Source organism: Dryobates pubescens, chromosome 2, assembly GCF_014839835.1.
Source record: "Dryobates pubescens isolate bDryPub1 chromosome 2, bDryPub1.pri, whole genome shotgun sequence".
NCBI lineage: Eukaryota > Metazoa > Chordata > Aves > Piciformes > Picidae > Dryobates > Dryobates pubescens.
In genome coordinates this window covers 55,972,699-55,997,337 of record NC_071613.1, presented here as the reverse complement: position 1 = coordinate 55,997,337, position 24,639 = coordinate 55,972,699, and the positions used below count along the sequence as shown (strand labels likewise).

Here is a 24,639-nt window from a genome sequence, read left to right as displayed (position 1 = left end):
TACATACAAACATCTGCTTCCATGCACAAAGGGATACAGAACGCTTGACAGGTCTGTGTTAGCAGGGTTCGCAATGCCAGTTCTTTATGCAAAAACCCTAATGCTTCCCGTCAAGCCATTAGAAGTGATACAATCAGCCCAGGCCCCATTAAGCCATCAGTGTCCACCTGTGATAAAGATGGCCATTTGTTTTCTTAAAGCCCACTTAATGTCTGCTTAACTCAATTTGTCAGGAAATGTAGAACAATTTCCTCACAGCCTGAAATTTGGTAGTGGTTCAAAGTCAAAAGGCCAGGTCTAGTCTTATTCAAATGATATAATGAACAGTCTTCAAATCTAAATCTCCCTTGGGGAGATGCTGTTTACTTTTTTTTCCTTTCCTTTTTTTCTCCCCCACTCCTTTTTTTTTTTTTTTTAATGTTAGGAGAAAGAACAGAAAAAAAAGAAAATAGGAAGAAAAAGAAGGGCTTTTCTTTGCTTACTAAAAATATTGAATCCTTTTAACCCCTTCATAGGGGTCATCTGGGGAATGAACTACTTTGCTTCCTTCTTCTGCTGGAGGTTAATATAGTAAAGGTTAGGCAGAGCAGAGCAAAAATACCAGAATGAATATGCAAAAAAATTAGTGTTTCCAGTATATTTTAAAAGACCCTTTTAAAGCATGTAAATGTACAGCTTAATCACCTAAAACATATCTTGTTTTCACTCTTCCCTGGGATCTCTCCTGGCATACTGATGAGAGGCCCAATTCCACCTCTTAACAGCAGTGCCGAGGGCTCCATTCTCAGTGACCGAAGTCAGAGGGCTTTTGGGATCTTGGGAGGGAATTTTGCCTGAGGAAAACAAACAAGAACTAAATACATGTGACAAGATGTGACCCCTGACTTTATGATTGTCCTGGGAGAATTCCTCTTCAGCACCCTAATTTTCATGTAAGGTGACATCCAAGACATTTTTTTTTGCTACCTCATGCAACCTTCCACCCTGCCATAGGTCTTCTGTGGCCTAAATCTCCTGGTCTGTGACCAGCGTGGCAGTTTGGAGAACATAGGTGAGGACCAGAGAGGTGTTGATGGAAGCCCATCTGTGGCACAGGACAAGAGAAGGCTGTGAAAGAGAGGGGAGCAGGGACTGCAGGAGTTGGCAGTGACGCTTCTACCACTTCACAGGACAAAAATAAGTACTGCTGATGGGCCACCACTGTGGTAGGGCAGAGCACTACTCCTAAGTTACCTCTTTGGCCAAAGAAGAGTGGGGGGAAAAAAAGAACCCAAACCTTATGTATAGAATAAACATGACTCTCAGATTCAAAAAAGAAAAACCACCCAACCATACATCATCACACCCTGCTAGCTACAAGAAATTAAATCAAGTTGGAAATGTAATTGAAATACTGCTGCTGTATCTGAAGAGGGATTCTTTGCAAGTGTGAGCAACTATTTGTGTTTCTCCGGAAAGGAGGGCAGGTCAAGCATCGCAGCGCAGCCTCTCTGCTGGCTTTAACTGCTGTTGGGGAGGTGCGTTGCGGCCTCGAGTTGTGCATTTGCAGAGAAAAATATCACACCGTCCAGATGCTCAAGTCTGCTCTTTCTCTGCACAAAACCCCACACAAGGCTGGCTGAAATACCAGCAAAAAAAAAAAAAGAAGAAAAGCCTGGCTGGTTTTTGATGACGCTCGGTGGAAGTTCGCAGAGAACCCACAACCGTTTCAGCCGGGATCAGACCAGCCATTAGTGATCAAAGTCCTAAGTCTAATTAACACCCCCACCCCAAATTAACTGACAAAGATTATTCCTCTTTGCTGCTGCCTAGCTGGTTGTATGTAGGCTGGGCATGCAGTACCTAAGTCAGATGCTGCTTTGTTCTAATTAGGGCAGCAAATTTTGTTTTCTGTTTGGTACTTGCTGTTACATATTGCATGTAATGTATGGCACTGTTAAGGGAAAAAAATTGGAGTCAAAGTGCCTGGAAAGTTAGGTCTGCTCTGTAGCACTGTGAGATTGTTGACATCTGCCGAGGTTGGAGAGCTCAGTAAGCAGGAAATGGGGTGTCACTCTGAGTGGTAGTTTACCATTATCCTGGCATCCTAATGAAGTGTCTGCAGTGCACAGAGCTTCTGGATGGCATCTTAACGCACGGCTAAGCAAAAGCACTTCTCTCCTTGTCACTGTCATCCATCTGCCTGCACCCTACTGTAGCCAATGGGATGGAACCATGCTACAATGTGCTATAAGCCATTTAGAGTTGCACATTGCATAATCAGTCCCATCAAATATGTTAAAAATGACTATTATTGGTTATTTCCCTCAAACTCCGGCACCTGGAGTTTGATACATTAAAGTTTAACTTTTGTGAGTGCTGGGTTTTCCCATTAATTCCACACAGATTTTTTGTTAAATGGGACCGAGCTGCAAACTCCTTCTCCGAGGTCTTGCTAAGAGCTGGCAAAAGTTGTATGAATATTCATTGTAAACAGCACCACTCCTTTATATCACATAGGACGAATTCATCAATTGCCCATATAGAGATTGCTCTACACAATTCTCATTTTCTTTTGCAACATCTATTTCTGAGGCATGAATTAAAAAAAAACCACAACTAAAATCAATTGGGATCACAAATTGGTTATTTTCCTTATAGCAAGCATTAGTTAGTTTGAAAACTTCTTATAGATTAATTTTTTTTCCCTTAAAACCAAGAAAATATTTCACCATCTATCTGCACACAAACGATTGCCAGAGTGTACTTGCAAGTGATTAAAATTGGGGCTTTTATGTTGCCCACAGTAATATCAAAATATCCTGACATTAAAAGAGATGTGAACAACTTATCTATATATTTATACATTAAAAAATTTGTCTATTTTAGCCAGCATGACTTCCAGAATATGCAGCCTTACCAAATAAAAGCAGAGCTTTGGGCAGTTGATGCCTCTGAAAATAAAAACCAAGCCAGCAGAGCACTCTGTTTTAAGCAAGTTTTCATTGCCTGATAACACCAAAGCTATCAAGGACCAGGGTTAAGCATTGTGCGACAGGGCAGGCTTCTAAAATGGGCAAGAGCAAGATGAATTGGCTAAGTCGGGTGTTTATTTATACAAACAAGAGGGCAGAACATAATTTAGTTGCATCAGGAATTTTTCACAGACATTAAAACTATAGCAAACATAACAGCAGGGATGCTTGCACAGCAGCACAGTGGGGAAGCTCGCAGAGCGTCTGCCCACACTACGGCTGGCTGTAGCCAGCGCCATAAGTCTCACAATTTCATTAGCACTCAAAATTCCACCTAAACCACTCAGTTCTGATTAAAAAAAAAAAAAGGAGGGAAAAAAAAAAGGAAAAAAAATCCAACAAAAAAAAATAAAAGCCCCAGACAAGACCTGTCTTTCTCTCAGCAGCTGAATCAGTCACAAATTGTTGGAGAAACTCTTGGCAGCCAGATTTTGCTGTAGCAACAGTGTATGACGTTTTAACCACAGCAGAGATCTCATCCAAAACCCCAAAACAAGGTGAGAAGAGCCTTGTAAGGAAAAAAAAAAAAAAATCAGAGAAAACCATGCCTAAAAAACCTAAACCTAGATCAGGTGGCAGATCAATAGTTTGATATTTTATGCAGAATCATAAATCACTGAGTTGTGAAGGCTTGTTTTTTTTTTTTTGTTTTTGGGTTTTTTTTCAGCAGTTCAGCTGTGAGGCTTGAGAGCATAAAAAAGAAACCATGGCTCGTGATAAAATTAGGAATTGATGTGAGCCATAAATGCCATTTAACATTAAACATGCACAAGCCACTGAAATGCCTGGTAAAGGGAAATGGGTGCTATAGTAAAAGTAGACAAAGTAAGTCGGACATGAATAATGCAGCAGGTCTGAGGAGGGTCACGGGTCAGACTCCAGTACCTTACAAAATAATGAATGCATGTCAGGTTAGAGACATCCATCCCTCCCTAGCAAACGTGAGTTATTGGGGATAAACCCTTGGACTTCCTGTTCTGAAACAAAGTGGCTTGTTGTAAACATCTCTGTCCATTTAAAATTAATGATTAAAAGAAAGATTCGCTGGGATTTGCCTTAAGTATTCTTTATGGACACGAGCGCTAAAGGTTACTCTCTTCAGTCATTTTTACCCAGCCACTGTTAATGTTACAGGCACCTCATGGTTTCTTCTCTGCTCAAAAATGTTTAGCCAAAGCTCATTTACAAAAGAGCTTATAGAATATTACAGTGGGGTTTATTTTTCTCCAATGCATTCTTCATTCAGATGTAAACAAGAGCGCACCTCACCAGTTTTGCTCTGCTGAAAGGGAGCCAGCCCGATTTTTAAAGAAAATTCTAAATATCTGCTGTAGGAAAATATAACTTGGGAAAAGCCATCTATGATTCACTTCCCAGTGTCTTGATCTGCCAAAATTATCACCTGCCCCAAAAAATGCAAATGGGATTAGTTGTCCTCTCATTCTTTATTTCATATATGTGGCTGGGATGACTCTTTTGCTGCAGAAATCTTCACAAGGAAAAGAGACCCTAACCTGCCCAAATTTCCCTAGATTCTCCCCAGTTAAATGGAAAAGAAAATAAAAAATAAATATTTCACTTCATCAAAATTGTTCTATTTCTTTTTTTCTAGACTTATCTGGACAATGTAACAGCTGCTCAGAGTGTTTACCTTCCTTTGCTCCATAACACAGAGCAAGGAGCGGGGACAGCTTCTCCATAGCTATTTATAGAAGAATTTAAGAATTCTTTTTTCCTTCTCCATAGCACTTTCTGGAAGAATTTAAGAACTATTTCACCTTCTCCATAGCTATTTATTTCTGCAAGAATTTAAGAACTACTTTTCCTTCTCCGCTGTTATTTATAGAAGAATTTAAGGATTATTTTACCTTCTCCATAGCTATTTCTGCAAGATTTTAAGAACTATTTTTCCTTCTCCATAGCTATTTCTGCAACAATTTAAGAATTATTTAAGAATTACTTAAGAATTAATTGAGAATTACTTCAGAGTTTCCTCCCTCTGAGCACAATAAGGAGAAAAATATCTCCAAAATAAAATAAAATAAAATAAAATCTTTCTACATTTAGGAATCTGAAAGGGGAAAATTTCTAGGAAAGTGGAACTCAAGGCTTTACAGAAATAAAGCAAATAGATAGCTATTGCAAATGAAACATAAGATCTTGCATCTGATCTGTTAAATATTCCATCAACAAGGTCAAGAGTAAAGACAAGCCCAGCCACAAAAACTGAAGCGAGAGTAAGCTTCAATAAAAAAAATGAACAGTTTATCCTCTTCAGCTTCTCAAGTGGAAAAAAACAAATTCTTTTCTACTAGAGAAAAATCAAGCGTGTATAGAGCACTTTGGGAAGAAAAAATACAATAATAAAATAAAATAAAAGCACCAATATCAACCATTTTTAATGAAAGAGTACCCAATATTTCCATGGAACTATAAAAGGGAGCGAGACTAAGTGTTATGGCAAAAAGCCTGGGCTCAGCAGCTTTGTGTGGGAAATGGTGAAATGTGACTGTGATTTATAATGAGAAAAGGTATCTACAACATACAATTTTCTACCTAGCTGCAAATAATAATTCATAGTGATGTCCCTTCCAGATAAAATACCTTTGCAATGTAGGACTCATGTGGTAAAATGATCATGATAAATGTCAGACCAGTGCAGGTAACGGCTTTACAAACCATTAAGATTAGCTGGCTCTTTTTTTTTTGATGATAACAGTAACCATGCTGTGACTCTATGTGGTAATAATATCTCAGTACTGATAAATGCCAGAGCCAGGCAGAGGTGTTTATCATTCCCAGTTCAGAAATGCTGACTAAAGTTGCCACATGTTGCCTGTCTTTTTTTATCTTTTTTTTCTTCTTCCCTTCTTTTACAATAGACCAACAATTAACAAACTGATTCACAAAATAACTGCATGCAAATTTCAGTGGCTTTCATGCTTTAGTGTCTACCTAAAAGCCTCTTCTCCTCCTGTGTATCAACGCTGATAACTTTGGTAGAGTAAGCCCTAAACAAAAGCTTTCTGCAAGCTTTCTACTCTTGCCATTCATTCAACACATATCATCCTGTAAATGAATACTACAATTTAGTTTATATGTCTTTTATAAATACACCAGTTTTAGTGGGTTTTGTACTTTAGTGTCTGCCTAAAAACCTCTTCTCCCGTCTATCAGCACCGATGGTGAAGAGAAAGTTCTTCCCGGAGAGTAATTGGCCATTGGAATGTGCTGCCCAGGGAGGTGGTGGAGTCACCGTCCCTGGAGGTGTTCCAAAAAGGCTTGGATGTGGCACTTGTAGCCATGGTTTAGTTGTCAGGAGGTGTTAGGTATTAGGTAATAGGTTGGACTTGATGATCTCTGAGATCTTTTCCAACCTTATCAATTCTATGGTTCTATGACTTTAGTACAGTAAGCCCTAAACCAAGAGCTCTCTGCTCTTGCCATTCACTCAATAAATAGTTTCCTCTAAATGAATACTACATTTTAGTTTATTTCTTTTACAAATACTCCTCACAGGTCACAGGGAAGCACACCCTCTGTAAATGGCACTGTTTCTATAAGGAAGGTGATTTCCAACCTGTTATCTGGGTTAATCAACACAGAGCAGAGACACTTCCTTCAAGAGCGCAAGATAAAGTTTTGCTGTCTGATATCTCCTTGCAAATATTCTGCAACAGACAAGCAGTGAGACTTTCCTTCCACTGAGTCTTTCTCTACCTCAGTCTTTTAGTTCCCCTCAATCCATTCAATTAAAAAAAAAAAATTAAAAATAAATTAGTTGAGTTTTATTTGAGAAGTTGCAGTGCAGCCAATCTAAAAACCTAACTTATCTAGTAAGGTTAGAGCATGTAGGCACACCAAGAAGCACAAGTCAGAAACCCACAGAATTTGTTCCCCCTTCTTATCACAAACTTACTTCTGCAAATTTCGTCTCATTTTCATTTGTAGATTCAGGTGTATTTCCACTGCACAGATCATCCATGGGGCAAAAAGAAACAGATCATCTATAGGAAAAAAAATAAACATCACCAATGGCTTGTGGCAAAAAAAACCCTCTCCAAACATCAAGGGATGACTGGGCTGCAAGACTGGGGAAGTTTGTGCTGTTCAGAAGTTAAAGCTCTGTATTAGTCAAACCAGAACAAGGGTGAAGTACACAGAAAGTGAATCCATTTGATGTGTAACTTCATTAACACCTTTGTTAATAGCATAGGATAAATCCACATGAAAGTTTGAGGGGTTTTAACTGGAAAGCACCACCTATGCATTGACTACTTTGAGCTCTTTAACATGATCAAATGATAAATAATGTACACATATGTCTGTGTGGATGAAGTATTCATCTCATCAGGAATTAGGAATACATGCCGAGGAAGGAATATTACCCCAGCAAACTGAGTTTTTTAATTCAGTTGCATGAATTTTACACTTGAAACTTCTTTTTTTTTTATTTTTTAAATAATTATTTTTTGTGGTGAAACCTTCGAGACAAGGCACAAATCACCACGAGCGCTTATGCAGCACCTACTGCAACTGGGATTCAATCCTGCTTTGAGATCTCGGGGTGCTAGGGTAATATGAATATTAAAAAGGAACATATACGAAGAATGTTAAGTGATAATTAAATCATAGATGATAAGATCAGAAAAGTATTCTCAGGTTATCTGGGGCATGTAGCATGCAAGATGTTTTCCCTACGTCAGACCTACCGGCACCTTATCTAATCTGTTCCGGAATGAAAGCACAGTTGTACACGACTTTGCGTTAGTTACAACATCTTACCCAAATCAGTGAAAATATCAGTCAAACCTTGCCCGTGGAACTCTGAATCATGCCAAAACAGGAAGGTATATCTTAACAAAAAGGATAGCAGTGTCCTTAGCACCTCAGAGGAGAGACTGAAATGCTTAGCACTGCATTCTTTATTACTAATCATAAGTTGGAAATACATTCATTTAGTTATTCATTTTTCCTACAGAGATGAGAGTTGTGAGGTGTTACAGGTATTAGAAAATAACTTAAGTTGAATAGTTCCTTCATCATGAGAAAACACAAGTTAAAGGAACAGTAAATCATGTTATATTTTCAAAGGTAATGATAAGAACAGAGAGAGAACAAGAGGACAGACTCAGGTTGTGCCAGGCAAGGTTCAGGCTGGATGTTAAGAATAAATTCTTCACAGAAAGAGAGACTGACCATTGGAATGTGCTGCCCAGGGAGGTGGTGGAGTCACCATCACTGCAAGTGTTTAAGAAGAGACTGGATGAGGCACTTAGTGCCACGGCTTAGTTGATTAGATGGTGTTGGGTGATAGGTTGGACTCAATGATCTCAAAGTTCTTTTCCAGCCTGGTTAGTTCTGTATTCATAAATAGAGGTGACTCAACTATGATAATAAAAGAAAGGACAACAAGGACTAGCAAGAAGTTCTTCGCTATGAGGGTGGTGGAACACTGGAACAGGTTGCCCAGGGAGGTGGCTGAGGCCCCTTCCCTGGAGATATTCAAGGTGAGGCTCAGCGAAGCCCTGGGCAGCCTGATCTAGTTGGGGGTGTCCCTGCTGCCTGCGGTGAGGTTGGACTGGATGACCTGTGGAGGTCCCTTCCATCCCAGACCATTCTATGATTCTATGACTATCTAGGAAGTGCAACCATCATAGAAGATGTAGTTAGATAAATGTAACTGGATAAATATAATTCCAAAGTGGAATTCCACTTTTAATCACAGAATCACAGAATCATAGAGTCATTTCGGTTGGAGGAAACCTCTAAGATCAAGTCCAACCACTGACCTAACACCACCATGGCCATTAAACCATGTACACACATTTCTTGAACACCTCCAGGGATGGGAACTCCACCACCTCCTTGGGCAGCCTGTTCCAATGCCTGACCAGGGTTCTTTATTATTTAGAGGTGTTTTATCTTAGGATGATAGTCTAATAAATGAAAAGCACAAGAATCTAATTCTGTGAACCAGAAAATGCTTCCTTGAGATTAACAGTGAATTTTTAATCCTTATAAATCACTTTTGCTCTCTATGAAGGTGACAGAAGGTATGATAGATTCTATTTTTAACTATCTATTAACGACAGCTTTTCTTGTAAAGGTACCAGCTACATTACTGGGTAAAGTAACTTCTTAATATGTCACTCATGTGGTTATTTTCTCTTTTTTCTCCCTCCCTCAGAAATCCAGGACCACACCACTCGCATCAAATCCATAAGAAGCCTGGTAAAAAAACTCCCCAGACCCAACTACGACACAATGAAAATGCTTTTTGAGCATCTAAAGAAGTAAGTAGAGCTCTGCTACTTAACAGATTGGTAATTTTAAAACAAATTGGTGTCCAAATCCTCTTAGAGATCTCATCCAAAATACCAAAGATAATTATGCTCTTTGGCAAAACTAAGGATGGTTTATGGTATCTATGTATATCCTAGAGCTGCTCAAGAAATCAGTATGTCTGAGCAAAAGCACAAATTTGTCCTCTACTAGAAAAGAGCAGCTCTGTTTTCTTCCATGCAAGCAGACACATGAGGGTTGTTATGCTGCAGGTACACTGAACTAGGAAAATACAACACATTCTAGTATTGAAGTTACAGTATCACATTATCACGGTATCACCAAGGTTGGAAGAGACCTCAAGGATCACCTGTCCAACCTGTCACCACAGACCTCATGACTAGACCATGGCACCAAGTGCCACGTCCAATCTCCTCTTGAACACCTCCAGGGACGGTGACTCCACCACCTCCCTGGGCAGCACATTCCAATGATGAAGGACTCGCTCAGTGAAGAACTTTCTCTAACAAGAGGCTTTATCATCACCAGTTTTAACCACCAAGATGCCTGCCATTCTGAACTCCTTTACTGAGTCACATAATAGTAGAAATAACCTCACCCAAATCAATATACTGTGAGCCCTTGTGCCTTATGAGGAAGCTTGTGACAACACAGACCAAGTCTAAGAAACTCTGAGGGGAGTTCTATTGTTTCCAGACTCATTGAGATCCATTTGCAAGAGATACCAGCCCACAAAGTCATCTAGGCTCTCACGTTCACCTTGTGCTTTTTTCCTTCTGTTACATGGTATTAACAAACCAGATGTTCACTTGGAACCTGACTTGCAGCTGTTTGATTTGCAGAATGGCTGAGCAGAAGTGGCAGATCTTGAGATAGGAGAACATGAAGGGCAGGATCCTGTTCCTTCCTCCCTTCATGTCTGTCCTGCTGTTGGAAGTCTCAGTGCCATTTTGTACAGTTACTTCTCAATCAAAATACCCTTAAAATTGCAGAAACTAAGTAGGATCTAGGGCCTCAAGGATGCCCTGTGCACAGAGGAGTATTTCATCCCATGAGTGAAATAATGACTCCAGTGAGTGAGTAATAAAGACTCCAAATAAAAGGCTGCTCTGAGCTTCTAATGAATGATGCCTTTATACTGATCATTCCTGCTGCATTCTCCTGGCATATACATATAAGAGATGTAGATCCTTTCTCTTGTTTTTTAATCTTCCAGCTGAAACTGGAAAATAAAGTCCATAAACTTGTGGGAATGTCCCCATTTCATTAAGTATGGAGGGATTTTCAGCAGTCCATAAATGACTTGAGTTTGGCCTTGCACAGAAACAGTTTTCTCTGTACTCATCTGATGTGTGTGCACATCCTCTCCCTCTCTAGAGAAAGGTGATAATTTATTACTGCCAATGCAAGAATAATAAGGGAAATAACTTCCTGGGAAGAACCTGAGTGCAAGAAGTGCTGTCAGCACAGATATGCCACGCACAAAACTGACCGCACCACATGTGACATTGATCCTAACCTGACAAAAGTTTTGTTACCATGTCTTGGGGGAGAGGTATGAGGTACAGACAATGGGTCTTTGATCTTCTAGCTAAATCACTTGATTGAGACTCAGGAGACTTGGGTTCAGCTCTTGGCTTTCACTGAATGTTCTGGGTGACCTTGGGTAAATCACTTAATCTCTCTGTGCCTTGTTTCCTTGTTTACAAAATGATGATAATACTTCCTTTGTCTGCCTTGGCTTTTTAGAGCATAATCTGTTTGGGATAGCAATTGTTGCCTGCTGTGGATGTGTAGAATAACTGGTAAAGCTGGTCCAAGGATGGTGGGGTTTGGAGAAAAGAAAGTAAAAGGGTAAATAAACAAACAAACCAACAAACACCCACCCCCCCCCATGCTAAAAGAGGGACAATAAAATATCAATACCTCATAATGCAGGTGTACACAATGCTGGGATTGACTGTGGCTCTTAGACATAGCACTACCTAAGTGTCATTGCAGAAGGCATAGAGAGAAGCTAGAGATGGGTACAATATAGTGGCACAGAATTATGGAAGGTAGAAGGAATGTGGGGGGTGAGTTATTAGAAGGGCAATGAGGCTGGTGAAGAGCCTGGAGCACATCCTGTGAGGAGTATCTGAGGGAGCTGTGGCTGTTCAGGCTGCAGAAAAGGAGGCTGAGGGGAGGCCTTATCACCCTCTCCAGCTATCTGGAGGGAGGTTGGAGATAGGAGGAGGCAGCCTCTTCTCCTTGACAACAAGCAATGGGACTAGAGGAATTAGTTACAAGATGAGCTAGAGGAGGTTCAGGCTGGATGTTAAGAAACACTTCTTCACTGAAGGGGTCCTCAAACACGGGAACTCTCTGCCCAGGGCAGTGCTGGAATCACCCTCCCTGGAGGTGTTTAAACAGCCTGTGGACCCGGTGCTTTGGCACATTGGTTAGTATTGACCCTTCAGTGCTTGGCTGAAGGTTAGACTGGATGACCTTGGAGGTCTTTTCCAACCAGAGCTATTCTGTGATTTGAGAGGCTGAGCATTATGGGAGCTAGAAAGGATCTTTAAAGGTCATCAGGTCCTACCTCCCTGCAGCCAGCAGGGCTATCTTTAGTTAGACCAGGTCCCTCAGAGCCATATCCAACTTGACCTTGAATCTTTCCAGAGATGGGGCTTCTACCACCTCTCTGCACACCCTATATCAGTGCTCAAAATACAAAAGCTTCTGATTAGTCGGGGAAAGTATTAAACTACTTTGGTTTGAGGCATATTACTGCAGGATCTGTATTTGCTGGTGGCTATGGATGTTTTTGCCCAATGCTGAACTGAACTTCAAGAGTTTTCTGATGGGGGGGAAGCTAAAGGATCTGTTATGCTGTTTCTGAGGCATTCCACTCTTTTTCTTATCCCATTGTTTCTTCTCTATCAGACAAATAGGAGAACAGGGCTATGGAGAACAGGCAGGACTAGGCTATGGGACTGTGTATGGGACTTCTGTACAGCACATGAGAGCAAGTGTCTCTGACACACAGGAGCTCAGCAGGAGAAACCAACCTTTGTGCAGAAGGCTACACTTTCCCTAAATCACTGACAGCAGTGAGGCTGCACTGTGGTTTCATCCTGTGGCAACCCAGTCTGCAGGAGCAGGTCCAGATCAAGCAGGAATAACAATTGAGATGCACTTCAGAAGGGTCCTCCTTCAGAAACCCAGACAAAGCAGCTGATGAGAGAGTCTGCACGAAAGGTCTGGCAGCAGGGATTAACACCAGTGCCATATATCTTTCTTAAACCAAGCCCTGTGATGTTACAAAAAGCCACAGTTCAGCATGTGAAACCCGCAGGAGGGGGATTAAAAGCAAAGCTTGGAGTTGCAATACCTGGCTCTTTTTTTTTAAAGGTGGGTTGGGGTTTTTATTTTGTTTTTTTGGGGGGGTGTTTTGCATTTGATTGTAAACAAACCCCAACCTACCAATGTCTCCTGTTCATCTTTGCATGAAATGTATTCTACTTATAAGCAGAAGAGACAAAATGTGGGGCTGAACAGACATAGCACATAGCCCTTGTCAGTCTATTACCATAAGAAATTGTTTTATAAGGACTCATTGAAAATTATTGAGCACAATTACTATTAGGTTATTCATTCTTCTTCCTGCAGATGAGTAAATCAAACACATCTATTTTACAAGTGAAAGAATAACCCAGCCTGAAGAGACATTTTCACAAATAAAGGGCCACAGAAAAAAACCAACCTTCTGTGCTAGAACATGTTTAAGAAATATTTTCTTGCTTTGTATAGCCTCTATAACTGCTGTCCCATACATTTGAGGACAGCACCCCTGTTCCCCAGGACTTCACTCTTTCTTATCTATTCCTAAACAGAGGAAGCTAATCATAGGTACCAGATAAAATGGACATGCACAAGGCATCAAATCATGCAGAAACAAATGTGAGCTGAACACAACCAATCCCTATCTGATAAATCATCATTTGTATCCAGCCATTTGCTCACAGAAATATAATTCAAGTGAGGCAAAAGGAGCATTTCACCTTGTTAAGTTTTTTAGGAGCAGTACCTAACCAGCTTTCATAGCAGCAGCGTTGAGGTAGCTATCACACACCCACTGGGAAACCGAGGCACGAGAATTTGAAATCACTTAAAGACCCAGAATAAAGCAGCAATCTAAACAAAAAAAACCTGGAGGGGTTTTGTTTGCACAGAAGCTTCTCTGGCGACCACAAAATACTCTTTCCTCCCTAATGCAAAATGCAGTAGGGGAGAGGAACACCCTTGGCTGGGTCCGTGCTGGCGAGGGCAGACGCAGCTCTGCTCCAGAAGCCGTGTGCCTGCATTATACAGCACTGTGCCTGAGCTAATAAGCTGTGCTTATTAATGTTAAATTAATGAATCTCAGCCTGCTCTGCTTATTAGGTTGAGCTCCGTGCCACTGCAAGGCAGCTCTGCGACTCCCAGACCCGGGCTGTCTCACATCTGACCAGGCTGGAGCACAGGGCAGCCAAGCTTTACACATCCGTGTAGACACCCCTGCAAAGGGACAGATCACAGGCAAAACCCCCCTCTGCCTGCTGCTTGTTTTGCTGCACAAAGGCAGGATAATACATGTCATTTACAAAAGTACAAAATGGATGTTGAAATAATTAAACGGGAAGACAGGGACCAGGCTGACGCTACCATCCCTCTCCCTTACGTGGAAAGCACTGAACCCAGATGCCCAACTGTGGAAGATATTCTTCCAGCAGTAGCATCTGCCTCCTTGGCAGGCACTTCAGGCAAGTTGTCTGGGGAGCTCTGCAGTTGCCTCTTGGTTTATCACGTGGATCTGTTACTGTGGCCTCTCTGGCTGCCTTGTCCGAGCAGAAGCCAATTCCTTTTGGTTCACCTTTAAATCCAAGAAACTACATTTATTTTGCTCCATTTTCCTCCCCACCATACTGCACATACCACAGCAAGACATTTTCAGATGCTTCCCAGGCTTTCTGCCCTTTCAGAGAGACAATGATGATGTTCTTTCTGATTGCTTTTCCCCTTGCCCAAATTCTTCATTCTTGCTAGGGACTGCTCACATCAGTTTCACTGGCAATGAGCTCCTCACCAAGGGTAGAACTTTTTTATCTTGGATAAATCCACTGCTATGAATATGTTTTCTAACAAAGGTCATAGGCATTCATGCTTTTCTTGTTTTGAAAATATAACTTTTCCCTATGTTCATAGGTCAATGAACAGAGAAAAGCATCCAACCTTGACAAATAAAACATGTCCCCCTCCCAACCTTGCAACACGTGGCAGCTGCATGCTGAAGAACATAGGGTTTGTTTGTAAGGCTTATTTCTACCTATTCAAGATTAAAAAGGGGGGGGGGGGGACACGGAAAGGAAGGAAGGGAAGGAAGGAAGGAAAGGAAGGAAGGGAAGGAAGGAAGGGAAGGAAGGAAGGAAGAAAGGAAAAAAGGAAGAAAGAAAGGAAGAAAGAAAGGAAGAAAAAGAAAGAAAGGAAGAAAAAGAAAGAAAGGAAGAAAAAGAAAGAAAGGAAGAAAAAGAAAGAAAGGAAGAAAGAGAAAGAAAGAAAGGAAGAAAGGAAGAAAGAGAAAGAAAGAAAGGAAGAAAGGAAGAGATAAAGGAAGAGAGAAAGAGAGAAAGAGAGAAAGAAAGGAAAGAAAAGAAAGAAAGGAAAGAAAGGAAGAAAGGAAGAAAGAAGCCATACATAGAGAGAAGCCCACAGTAGCCTGCACACCACAACATGATGACAATGTGATGACAAGTCCAGCAGCAGTACCCAGAATTCTGAGGGGAGATCAGAAAAGAAAGTTATAGTATGGCATGTAGTAATTCGAAGCAGGGGATGCCTGCAGACTGTTGGTTGTTTTGGGTTTTTTTCTTTTAAAGTTGCTGGAGGAAAGATGTAGCAAACGTGATTTTCACTTAGTAAACTATGTGTCATATCAGCAGTTTTGGGCAGGCTCAAATATTAAATCCAAGCTTTGAAGGACCTTTTTTTTTTTCACACAGTAGAAGAACAGATTACAGTGAGAGCTGTGCAAGCTTTTTATTAAAAGAAGAAGAAGAAAGGTAAAAGTTATTTAACGTTGGAACTGATCCCCAAAATGCAAGGATTATCCAACAGATCACTGTTTGGGAATTCTCAGAGTATCTGTGAGAGATCTACAACACAAAGTGTGGGATGGGCTTTTGAATTTCGCTTCAGGAAAACTGCCCAGATTCAAGAATGTGCAGAAGCACAGAAGCCTTTACCTGAAGGCACAGGAAAGACTAATTGTTCAACTGATTTCCTGAATCAAGACTTTTCTTTATAGTCAGGCAACTCATGAGTAGATCTTTCTCTTCAGCCACGGGACAGTAGCAGGGAGGAAAGTTGAGCTTTATTCCTACAAGCCTGGGGAGCAGCTGCTGGGATTGTGAGGAGAAATGCACAGTTGCACTGGAACACTGAGTAGGTGACTGGCCAGGGATATAAAAGACTCAGTCGTCCCTGATGAGCATTTTATGATTTCCATGAAATGAATTAACCATTTTCTAGGTTGAGAATGGAAAATATGTATCAAGACATGCTCTTGCACTCATGCTTTTCTCTGTTTCAGCTATAGAAGCGTTTTAGAAGGGAACTGGAGCAATGTCAGTGCTTGTCCCATTTACCATAGCTTTCTAGGGCTCATTTTGTGGGGAGGAGGAGAGTCAAACCCATTTTCTCTCTGCTAAGTACACATCAGTCTACTAAACTCTCCCCTTCTAAATTAGCAGACACGAGAAAATGTGCACCAGGCAGAAGTGTGCACAGGACAGGAGTAATCACAGATTTTGGATTAAAGGCAAAAAAAGAAATCCACTCTTCTAGAAGCACTCTAAAGCATTTTCATTGTATTCAGTTCAAGGCAGAGGGGACATGCAACCAAGGGTTTTGCAGCCATGCCCAGTTTTTCCTAGATCAAAACCATAGAATCACTTTGGTTGGAAGAGAACTATAAGTTCATGTCCAACCATTAACCCAGCACTGCTGGGTCACCAACAAACCATGGCCGTCAGCACTACACCTACACCACTTGTAAATCCCTCCAGGGATGGGGACTGCACCACTTTCCTGGGCAGCCCATTCCAGGGCTTGACAACCCTTCCAGGGAAGAAATTCTTCCTAGTGTCCATCCTAAACCTCCCCTGGCACAACTTGAGGCTGCTTCTTCTTGGCCTGTTGCTTGTTCCTTGGCAGAAGAAATCCACCACCATCTCACTCCAGTCTCCTTTCAGGGAGTTGCAGAGAGCAAGGTCTCCCCTCAGCCTTCTTTTCTCTAGGAATAAAAGAGTTTGCAAAGTTCACCTCTTCCTCAAAGAATACCTCACAGCTTAATGTTTTTAATGAGAGTGATGAGTAACCATTTCCACCTGTTTTTCCATTCACTCCCTATTTCCACAACCACATTTAAAAACACAACCCTTCATTTTCATAACAGCCAGGCAAATAATTACACTTGGTACTTTTCAACGCTACCAAGCTTCAAAATGTACTGAACTGGTGTATCAGCAAATAACAGAATGAGAACAATAATTACTATAGTTTTAATTTAAATATTTATAATACAGTTGACTCTGGCTGTTACAGCACCATTGTGCTGGGCGCTGTGTACACAAATACAGATAGCTAAAGCCCCTCTTTCAAAGAGCTCCTATTGTTCATCCCACATTACTCAATATCAAACCATCTCTAGAAAGCTTTTCAAACATTAATTAAACCTCCTGACTTCCATTTCAGGTCAGATTAAGGGAGTGGAACATCTCCCTGCTGAGGACAGGCTGAGGGAGCTGGGGCTCTTGAGCTTAGAACAGAGGAGCCTGAGGTGTGCCCTCATTGCTGGGGATAAAGATGTGCAGGGCAGTGTCAGGAGGATGGAGTTAGGCTCTGTCCAATGATAGGACAAAGGGCAATGGGGGCAAGCTGGAGCAAGGGAGGTTCTACAGGAACATAAGAAAAAACTTTTTCCCTGTGAGAGTGACAGAGCCCTGGAGTAGGCAGCCCAGAGAGGTTGTGGATTCTCCTTCTCTGGAGACATTCCAAACCCACCTGGATGTATTGCTGTGTGACCTGCCCTAGGTGATCCTGCTCTGGCAGGGGTGTTGGACTCGTGATCTTCAGAGGTCCCTTCCAACCCCTAACATTCTGTGATTCTGCAATTATCCTAGCTGTGTAGATGGAGAAAGTGAGAAATGATGAGGGTAAGACACTTGCCCATGATGACACAGTGAATACTTCTCACTTCCACTCTCTTCTGACTTCCTAGTCCCCCGCCCCGAGCCCCCATGCCTTTGAAGGCTTGCCCATGTGGCTATAGGCACTGGGGGTGTAGGGGTGCATATGGCCAGCACATCTCAGCAAGGCTGGTTACTGCTAAGTACTCTTTGCTTAATCAGGACCATGTGAGAGCCCTGCTTCTGGTTTGCACTCGCACAAGCTTGAGCAAAATCACTGGCAGAGCTAATTTATGTGATTTTGTAACCTCTTAATATTGCTTGGGGTTAGCCTTCTTTTCTGCTCAAATGTTTTTTTGTTGATGAAAATTAAGAATGCTCAATTCATTACAAAATAGCATTTTTCCCCCCTCCCTCTTAGTTGTTTTTTCCTGCGGTGGGGTGGGAGAGATTGGACCCTAGCACATTAAAGTCCCAAGACCAGGTCATCAAAGTGCAAATTGCAATGCTTCTCATTTTTTCCTGACTAAAGACAGGGGATTTGTCTCAGGACAAAAAAAAAAAATAGAAAAAAGAAAAAAAAGCTGTAAAATAAATAAGAGCCTTGAAGTTTCTTAAGATATTCATTGGAACTTAAAAAAACAACAAGAAGAAATAATTTTAATGCCTAAATGTCAGCCTTCTGTGCAAAATAATTAATATAACACAATAGGATCTATTCTACTATCGATTGAAAGGGAATTTATGCAGGTAATTCATTAAGGCTGGTGGGAGTTTGGCATGTAAATCCCCCAGCACTTTGATGGAGAAACAGACCCTGATGACTTTCTTTTTTTGTTGTTGTTGTTTTTCAGTTGGTAAGCTATGAAATACAAGCTTTCTCAGTGGCAAACATACACAAGAAAAGAGAAAGCAAATACCTAAACATCAAGGCCCTGCTCTCTGAGACTTCTGCAATGCCATTAGATCGTTTCTCACACACTGCAAACGATGTAACAATCATTTCCATCACCATGTTAAGACAATCAATACATTATCTTTTGCTTTCAGGGAAGGGTATTTCACATTCCAACATTTGCAGGTTATCACCTTCATACACATCTCTTGTTTTTTTCTGGTCAAGTGCATGACTGGTAGCCCTGACAGAGCATTGGCCATCTCCTTAGGAAGATCTGCAAATTCTTGTAAATAACCAATCCAAAAGGAATGGAGAGGAAATCTGTGGACTGGAATGCACCCTCCTTGTAATGTGAACAAAAAGCTGGCAATGAAATACAAACCTAAATCACAGCAGAATGACCTACTTTAAGGCATTTGCCAAAGAGACAGTGTTTTTTAGACAGCTCCTCTGAAGTAGCGTCTTTATGTCTATGCCATCTGTAGATTTATTATTGTGCTTTAGAAAAGAAAAAGAAAAAAAAGAGAGAGAAAGAGAAAGGGAAAAAGGGAAGGGGGAAAAAAAAAAGAAAGGAGGAAAAAGGAAAGGAGGAAAAAGGAAAGGAGGAAAAAGGAAAGGAGGAAAAAGGAAAGGAGGAAAAAGGAAAGGAGGAAAAAGGAAAGGAGGAAAAAGGAAAGGAGGAAAAAGGAAAAAGGAGGAAAAAGGAAAGGAGGAAAAAGGAAAAAGGAGGAAAAAGGAAAGGAGGAAAAAGGAAAGGAGGAAAAAAAAAGAAGGGGGGGGGGGAAGAAGGGGGGAGAGGGGGAAGAAAAGGGGAATTATAAAAGGAAGATAAAAAAACACTATACCATGCCTGAACAAAACTCAGCTTCATCTATAGGAAAGATTCCAGTACTGTGGGCACCACACCCACACCTACTGATGTGGTCCAAGTTTTTTTTATTCCTTGAGAGGCACCTAATTAAGAAACCCTGACTCATTTACATGGCTATGTTTGATCTAAATTACACTCCAAACCACACCAAATGAGGAGCATCTGTGAATGTGAAGTGTTTGTTCCCAGTGCCTGGTAGAACAGGGCCGGTTCTGGACGGCACATGTTCAAGTGACGAAAAATATTTCAGATGTAACATACTTCTGAGACCCACTTTTCCACTAATAATTCATAATGAGTTAAACCAGTATCTCTGCTTGAACAATTGTTTCAGGCTGTGAGAGAAAAAAATAAAATAAAATAAAATCTCATTCTACTTTTAAAAGGAAGAAGGGGGGTGGGGAAAGAGTGCTGGACAACCACCCGGTTTGGTTGCTGTCCCTGATAAAGGGCATTAGCACAAACATCAGCTGCAGTTTCAATCTGTGCAGTGCCCATGTTATGAGATATGCATTGCTCCTAAAGCCTGGACTAAAGGAAAGTGTCTATCAGTGCTTAGCTGATGTTCACAGAGAAGGCTGCCTGCCTCGGTGCTGGTCTTCCATTGTTAACTCTCATGAGGAGCAGTGATGTGGTAGCCTACACGCTGGATAACAGGAGAAACTCAAAAGCATCAGATCTGAGAGCAGTGCTTCCCTTTGCAGGCTGCATTGCTGGTGCCCTCTAACTATGCCTGTTCACATCCTGGACCACCACTCTGTACAAAACCATGTCCTGAGACAATGAAGGAACTTCCATCCCGCTTTCCCAGGGAGACGGGCAAGCAGGCAGGGTTGCAGAAGCCACTCATTGCTGTTTTGCTGCCTTATGGCCTCAGCTGACAAACCCCAAAAGAAGAAAAAATAAGAAAGTCCTTATCTCACTCAAGATAAAGGAGCTGCCCAGGCATCAAGGAATACAAATCCCAGTGCCACACTGGATCTGCAATTCCCAGTCCACTAGTGCAATTTGGCCCATGGTGCTTGGCAGCCACCTTTCATTCTTCCCATCCTTTATACTTTATGAATAGTCCCAGTTACATAATAGCAGTGACAATTTGTTTATGGCAAGCATTAGAGTCCCTCTTTTATGATTGCATTCAAACTTTGAGCCACATTTTGACATCTGAGGATCATCTTGCGCTCTCATATATTATATACAACGAAGGTTTGTGTTCCACTGAGGGGAAGGGCTGGGGGGGGAAGGAACTTTATAAATAACATGACTCCTTTTGTCTGAAGAGATTTTAATACACTTGTCTGATCTACTGTTTTTGCAGTAGCTAGAATATAATTTGAATATATTAATATTTTCAGCAACTGTGCTGAGGGAGCCCAGTTAATAACTTATGCATGGATATATAGATACACTTCAGACAGAGGTAATGTTTTTAGCCCTTCTGTTGGTAATACTTAGAAACACACAATGAAAGAGGCTGTTCTTTCCTCCCCTTTGTTGTGGGCATGCATTGTGATGGTATGGAGCCAATGTTCTCTCTGTTGTCTATGCAGGCTGGATTCAATAAGCAGCTCTATATGCATATTATGACAATGTGGTCAAGGAAACCAGATTTTTTTTTAACTCTACCTTCATGTGCCTGTACAGTCAAAAAATCTGGTATTTATTTCTCCTGTTCTCATTCAATATGTTAACAAAATCATAATTTGATACAGGTTATGTTCGCTTTATAATTAAAACTATGGAGCTAGATGAAAATACAGCAAGATGGTGCTGAACGGAAAATATTTATCTTTTGGTACATTATGCATTATGGTGCAATGTAAAATCAGAAAGCTGTGGAGAGGCTAACTTCAGCCAAGTGGAAGGCAACTTGCCTCCTCCCTTGGTCCACAAGATGCCACTGGTTACCTCCTCTAAGCCAGGGGTTTCCGTGCCCTTCTGTGTCTGCCGCATCCTCTCCGGAGTTTTCCTGTAGTGTTCTGAAAGAGGATCCCTTGCCGTGGAGATGAGCCAAGAAAAGCTCTATTTTTCACAGATCCTACCAATCTGTCTCCTGTACCTCTCCTAGCACCTTCATGGACAAAGTGCAAACCTTTAGCACCATGTTCTCTGTGTCAGCACTAGGCTCAGCCTCACCAAAGCACCTCAGGATAGCACTTCATCAGCCTTAAAACTGTTCCCACTTCCCAGATCATTGTTGTTCATATTGACAAGTCCAGGCCTTCACCAAACACTGTCATCAATCTTGGAGACTCCAGTAGCATAGAGCATATGGGACAACCCCTATAGCATATGGAAGCTTTCCAGTAAGTAAAGTTTACTGCTAACATCAGTTTGCTCATACAGAACTTTCAGACCGGAGAGGTTTTTCAGTAGGGCTGTGTCAGCAGTCAACTTAAGACCACCTCCTAGGACAACACAGATATGTTTCCATATAACTGTCTCATAAAAGTGTCATCAAAAGAATGAATTTTCCATTCCTTCAGAGCATCTATCTCATGGAGGTCATTGCAGCTGCTATGGACTCAGTGTCCCAGAGATGGAAACATCAGGACAAATTTCAGATCTGGATGAGTGTGTTTTGAATCTCACCAGATCACAATGGTGAGGAACTGCTTAACCTTCCTGGGTAACATAGTAAAGGGTTTCCATTACTCTTCATATTAAATTAAGTTTACACAGCTTTGAATCCTGAAACTAAAATATTTAGCTCCTAACGAGGCCCTTTCTCGGCTTGTAAATCCATCTACAACCTTTCACCTAAGGTTAGACATTTTCTGCTGCAGGGAAAATTCCATGCAGCACCACCAAAAAAAGCATCCTGAATTTGGTCTTACCTGAGAACCAGGCAGTGCAGTGTCATTGGTGTTTGGGAGCACAAGGCAATGAAAATAGATCATATGTGACACATTAAAACTTCATCTCCAAGAACATCATGCTCAACATCACCAAGGGAGGCCATACAGAGATATACCCATTGGCAAGGTGGCCACTACCAGAAATGCTTCTCTGCAACTCTGAGCAGCAGAGTCCTCAGCTCAACAAAGAGATGAACCTGTTGCACTGGGTCCAGAGGAGAGCAACAAGAATTATTGAAGGGTTGGAAGGCCTCTTCTATGAAGGAATGCTGGAGCAGAGAAGGCTCCAGGGAGACCTTATTTATTGTGACGTTTCAGTACTTAGAAAGGGGCTTATGAGGAAGATGGGGACAATCTTTTTAGTAGGACAAGCCTTTTGCAACAGGACAAGGGGTGATGGATATTGTTCCTAAATTCTTCAATATTTCTCAGACTTGATTTTTGGTGGGTGAACTTGATGGCCTTAGAAGTCTTCTCTAACTGAAACCATTCTACCATTCTATGATAACTGGTTACAAGGTCTAAGTGACCTGAAAAGTTTGCCCAGGGAGGTGATAGAAGCCTCATCCCTGGTGGTTTGCAAGGCCAGGCTGGATGTGGCTCTGAACAACCTGATCTAGTGTGAGGTGTCCCGGCCCATGGCAGGGCAGTTGGAACTGGATGATCCTTGAGGTCCCTTCCAACCCTGGCAAATCTATGATTCTATGATTCTGTGTTTTCTCATCAGTTTTCCTGACTGTGGATTTTGATCAGGGTCAGACAAAAGCAGATATTGGCAAATCTGGTCACTTGAAGCTTCAAAGATGAGAGAAACACAACTACTGAGGGGCAGGGCTGCCTGTATGGAGACTAAAGACTTTTGTTAAGGGTCTAAGGCAGTTAGACCACAGTCAGCTGGGACCAATACATGTGTGAATGGGTATTTGACTTAAAAAGGAACTAATGGGAAAATTCAAAGCTAGGTTAAAAGCTAGAAAATATTGCAGAACTTGCAGTACTACAAAGGGTGCATCTTGGAAAGAGTGGAAAATCCTCCGCTCCAGGCGGTTTGTGTGTTCAGTGCAATGGAGTAGACACGTGCACGAGAAATAACCATCAGGCTAAGGTGAGTGGACAAGACAGACAAAGTGTAAGTAGGAAAGACAATGCTGACATAGTAAATTCATTGCTCAAGGGCAAGTAACATGTAAATAAGTTTAAAGATATCAAAGACTCGTGGCACATACTCACTAGTGCATTTAAGAGATACATTCATCCCACTCAGGTTCGATATCAGGGCTGAAACAATCGTGGTGCTGGGAGGCACGTTAAAGCATCTTTCAAATCTGATACCAATGCAGTGCATATATAGATTGCCATAGTAGCTTGTGGGGGGCTCAGAACTGACCCTGAAAGAGCAAGAATCCTGGTTGAGGTCAAATCCCAGAGAAAATAATCTCTGTTGAGTAGACCTCTGCAAAAAGACTTTTAGCTTGAGACTTCTTAAAGACATTTAAAAGACTTTTAAATTGAGACCTTTTTAAAGACATTTTAAACAAGATGGTGATAACATACATAGGCTAAAAAAATATGGAGATTTGCTACTAGAAACATTTCACAGGCCAATATTACCAAAGTTTTCATTATTTAGAAAGACTTCAAACTATTTATGAATTATAGAATCATAGAATGGTCTGGGCTGGACCAAGTGAGCAGGGACAACCTCAACTAGATCAAGTTGCCCAGAGTCCTGTTGAGCCTCACATTGAATATCCCCAGGGATGGGGCCTCTACCACCTCCCTGAGCAACCTGTTCTAGTGTTCCACCACCCTCATAGCAAAGAACTTGTTCTTAACAGCCAATCTAAATCAGCTTTTGTAACCAGTCTCTCTCCATCCTTCATGTAGGCCACCTTTAGGTACTGGAAGGCTGCATTAAGATATCCCTTGAGCCTTCTTTTCTCCAAGCTGAACACCCCCAGCTCCCTCAGCCTGTCCTCATAGCAGAGGTGCTCCAACCTCCTGATCATTTTTGTGGCACTCCTCTGGACCTGCTCCATCAGGTCCATGTCCTTCCTATATTGAGGGCTTCAGATCTGGATGCAGTACTCCAGATGAGGTCTCCCCAGAGCAGAGTACATACATAAGAGCTCACAGCCAGGAAAGCCTTTGGTGAAAGTTTGTTCTCTGGCTTTCCTGGAATTCTTTGCCGCATTATTCTCTAATTTCAACATCAAAAATTGCTGGTTGCCTCACAAAACTGAATAATATATTCATAGTGCTGGACAAAAACAATGTGCTGCTAACAAAACTAATTTGTTGAGGGGGGTGTTGGTGTTTTTTTTCACAAGAAGCTTTAGACTCACCAGCCAAGATGCATTTCTGAGCCAGTTGTCTACAGTTCAGCATCCCAGCTTGTAATTCCACCCAATTGCCACTTTGGGGCTTGAAGTCAGAAAGTAAACCTGTCATACCCAGGGCTGAGTTATTTGCTGTCAGCTGGATT

General features: G+C 41.5%; 1 protein-coding gene across 1 annotated transcript in view; it reads left to right on the top strand.

Annotated features, from left to right (window-relative positions):
* Positions 1–24,639, top strand: part of ARHGAP15 (Rho GTPase activating protein 15) — a 369,524-nt gene that overhangs the window by 332,141 nt on the left and 12,744 nt on the right. Inside the window, exon 12 of the mRNA XM_009907693.2 lies at positions 9,205–9,310. Coding sequence (XP_009905995.1) covers positions 9,205–9,310 — 106 coding nt within the window. The remainder of the gene's footprint in view (positions 1–9,204; positions 9,311–24,639) is intronic.